This window comes from Pieris rapae, chromosome 6 (assembly GCF_905147795.1).
Source record: "Pieris rapae chromosome 6, ilPieRapa1.1, whole genome shotgun sequence".
NCBI classification, from domain to species: Eukaryota; Metazoa; Arthropoda; class Insecta; order Lepidoptera; family Pieridae; genus Pieris; species Pieris rapae.
The window spans coordinates 4,675,549-4,679,107 of NC_059514.1; the positions used below are offsets into that span (position 1 = coordinate 4,675,549).

At 28.5% G+C, this 3,559-nt stretch overlaps 1 protein-coding gene across 1 annotated transcript; it reads right to left on the reverse strand.

The window, feature by feature from the left end:
* Positions 1 to 689: 689 nt before the first annotated feature.
* Positions 690 to 3,298, reverse strand: LOC110994703. The gene is made up of 5 exons (XM_022261507.2): positions 3,194 to 3,298; positions 2,834 to 2,967; positions 2,246 to 2,438; positions 1,695 to 1,813; positions 690 to 1,528 (listed from the first exon to the last, which is right to left on the reverse strand). The coding sequence occupies exons 1-5, from the start codon at positions 3,267 to 3,269 to the stop codon at positions 1,376 to 1,378; spliced, it is 675 nt and encodes a 224-aa protein (XP_022117199.2). The 5' UTR covers positions 3,270 to 3,298; the 3' UTR covers positions 690 to 1,375.
* Between the last annotated feature and the right edge of the window lie 261 nt (positions 3,299 to 3,559).

Here is a 3,559-nt window from a genome sequence, read left to right on the forward strand (position 1 = left end):
TTAGGGAAAATATTTTATAGTGAAACGTGAATAAAAGGGGTATTCAATCAAAACGTATAAACAATAGATATAAAACGAGCCAACTGGAACACCCTTTAGGATTTGGCGGACTCAGCATTTTGTGCAGCATGTCATCGTTTACAGGGTGTTCCTTAAAATTTCCAGAAAATAGCAAATACTACATTATACTATTACTGGTTTAATAATTGTTACCTTAGCATCAAATACACTATACTATAAACATTTATATTAAAATATTTATGTATGAAAACATATGAATATTGGTTTATATTGTTTTTTTCTGTCATTGCTAAGTTGCTAAGCAATAAATACAAGACTCAAACGGCTGATTATTTCTCTTTTTCTTTTCTTACTATATAACAATATGTGAGACATAAAATTTATTTCTTACTTAACAAATAAACATGTGTAAGAAACATCCTGTTTTGTCGCAAATATGTTGTCCGATACAAAATCAATCACATAGCAGTGTCTACACCTGATGTTCGTCTATCAATTCATCAATAAGTCTACTTGTAAGTATAACTATACTCCAAGCACTAGGGTGTCTAACTATAAGCACCGTGTTTTAATATATCTACATAGATAGCATTCACCAACAAGATATACATATACCTTGCTGGTGAATGCAACTATTGATTTAATTAATAATTATCAATATCTGCATCTATCATCTCAAAACTTTATTACACATAATCATACATGATAAATAATTAATAACTCAGTGAACGATTCAAGTTATTGTGAGACCGAGGCTTAGGTTTTTGTTATAAAATCTAATGGTCCAGCGTTCAATATCCACTCAATCTCCCAAAATTTTTATTTCAAGAATACGATCTAGAAGCAATCTTATAAAAAGTATTTTATTAGCCAGACGTGAGTAACATTGTATCTATACCTTGTATGATTAACAGGTAGGTAAACGCCTATCTACTAAGTGGAACTATTTTTTTGGTATTTACTGATAGAGTTGGAAGGTTTTTTTATAATAAAAACTTTAACATAATTATTGTACAAAATATAATACATAATCAAGAGGTGAAAATAATATATTTTTAGTCTATAAATACAAAATTAATTTAGCTGGATATCGTGTGTGCAGTATTAGGTTCGTGCTAGACCACAATTTGTTATTAACTGAATACAACATCGTAAATAACTCTTTAAACAAGATATATTGTTTTAAATCGATTGTCTAATATGTTATTGCGAAATTAAGTTCCGTAACATATAAAGTTGGCAAATTGCAATTCCTCTATTAAAAATTGGCTCAATTAAAAAAAATGCTAAAATAATAAATTAAATTAAATTATTAAGAATGTGAAACCAAATAGTGTTGCGATATCCAATCCAATTATTCTAAAATTTTAGACTTTATAGTAACTGGAATTGGTTCTGGTCTTTTAGTTGTAAACTGTGTTGAGCCGCAAAGCTTTGGCCGCTCCGCTGTTCCCCGATAGAGCGATAAAAACTCAGTCACAGGCCGGAGTTTTTCAATCGTTATACCCTGAAAATATATTTACTATATATTCAGAAAAATGTAGTACACCATAGTCTCTTTTGGAAATATTACTATAGAAAAAATGTTTGTAAATCAAAGTAAAGTATATAGATTACTACATCCTTTAATAAAATTTAGATAAACTTTTTTTAGATTATTTAATTTTTATTACCGGTTCTCTTCGATAGATGACAGCGGCCAGTCGTCCCCAGAGCATTTGGAGGAGAAATGGCCCGTATCTAGTCTCTAGTACATGTAGCAACATGGGCGAGTCCAATGTATTTGCAAGATCTAGAAAACGTTTGTGATCTTTAATGCAAATATCGTATATAAACACGTTAATCAAAAGTTACAGTACACTTACGGTAAAGCATTTGAAATCAGTTTTAATGTAATAAATTTGTGATCCCAACATAATTACCTATATAATATAAATATTTTAATTCGAGATTTTGGTACATTTCCATATTTAAACTAAACAAATAATTAGACAGTTTAAAAAACATAATATCAAAGCCAATTCCTATTGAACTCTTTGTTTAAAATAATTTAATTAGTTGTCTACAAATATGTTTAATTAATAATACAAATTAAAATCATTATATTATATATAGTAACACAATATTTAAAAAAAACATTATTTAAAGCAGCTTTAATTTATTTCCATGCAATTGTAAGTATCCATTGGCGGCGATGTATCTTGTATAAAAATAGCATACTCACGTATATCGGTTTCGTTGTTTTTCAAATCGATCAGTTGTCTGTAGCAACCCTTCAGATCGTGCACTGACTTTGACCAGATATCAAAAGGCTGTTCTGTATGATATCGCAGGCGTATAACTTCACCTGGCTCACTGTCTATGAGCTGTTCTGTGGGACGACCGAGCCTTTGCGTTATCATCCATTTGAGGCTTGCCTGCGAAAGAATTTATAATAGAAGTAATCTAAACTTCATTATCAGATAATTACGAGATATCAAGTTTGATATAAAAAATAAATTGTAGTTATATTTTTTTATATTTTGACGTTTTACAAAAGTTTAATAAAAATTTAATGAAATGTATGACAAAAATACCTGTATACAATAGAGAATAGAATAATGAATAACGATAAATGGCCCTAATCGTTTTTAATAAACTTAATTATTAGATAAAGGATTTAAAAGTATACTCTGAAAATATATAATCACCAATTATATTTCCATATTTACCACTATTGGAACTATTTTTTATAAATTATAATTGAACTTTAAATTAAATAAAAACATATTTAAATATAAGATGAACAGAACATATATTCCAAAGCGAGTACCTCATCAACTTCGCTGAAGTCCACTCTATAGCACGTCACATTATCGAACTTGTTGGAAAAGTTGGTGTCTGGTATAACAGCTACTACGTGCCAACGTCCAATCGCTTTTTTTATATCGAAGTCTGTCTTAAAACCTAAAAGTATAGTAAAAATGTTGTTTAATTAAATATAATTTGAATTTAAATAACATCGTTTTATAATATAACTGTAATGTTTCTGCTATTTAAATTATAAAATATGAATTTAATATACTGTGGATTTCAAGATGAACTAAATTCATTATTAAAATAAAATAATTGAAACAAAACACTTCCAAAAATTTTAAGTTATATCTAAGCCAAACGAGATTTATTTTTTTACCTTCACAGTATTTTTGATTCACCTCTGATTTTACAGTGTTTACTAAAAATAAAGAAATCAAAATAAAGGTATACATTGTGACGGAATGGTGTATAAAGAGCGACTGAGTAGTGTCAACTATGTTAAATTTGTTAAATTAGGTACGATTTTCCAAAGTGAATAATTGTTTGACTCACTTTGTTAGTACAATGTGTAAGCTTATTAACCAATAATACTTAATTCAATTTAAATTACTAATCTATTAACACCTTACATACTGACTATGATTCACGCGTTATTTTTTAAGTCGGACAACTTTCTTTGCATAATGGTGATCGAGCGATTCTTATCTCATCTTTAAGGTGACGCATTGTAAATCCAAATCGT

Coding starts and splice junctions, on each gene's coding strand:
- LOC110994703 (XM_022261507.2), bottom strand. CDS start 3,269: ATGTATACCTTTATTTTGATTTCTTTATTTTTAGTAAACACTGTAAAA. Junction 1,814..2,245: donor AAACAACGAAACCGATATAC/GTGAGTATGCTA, acceptor AACGTTTTCTAG/ATCTTGCAAATACATTGGAC. Junction 1,529..1,694: donor TCATCTATCGAAGAGAACCG/GTAATAAAAATT, acceptor ATATATTTTCAG/GGTATAACGATTGAAAAACT.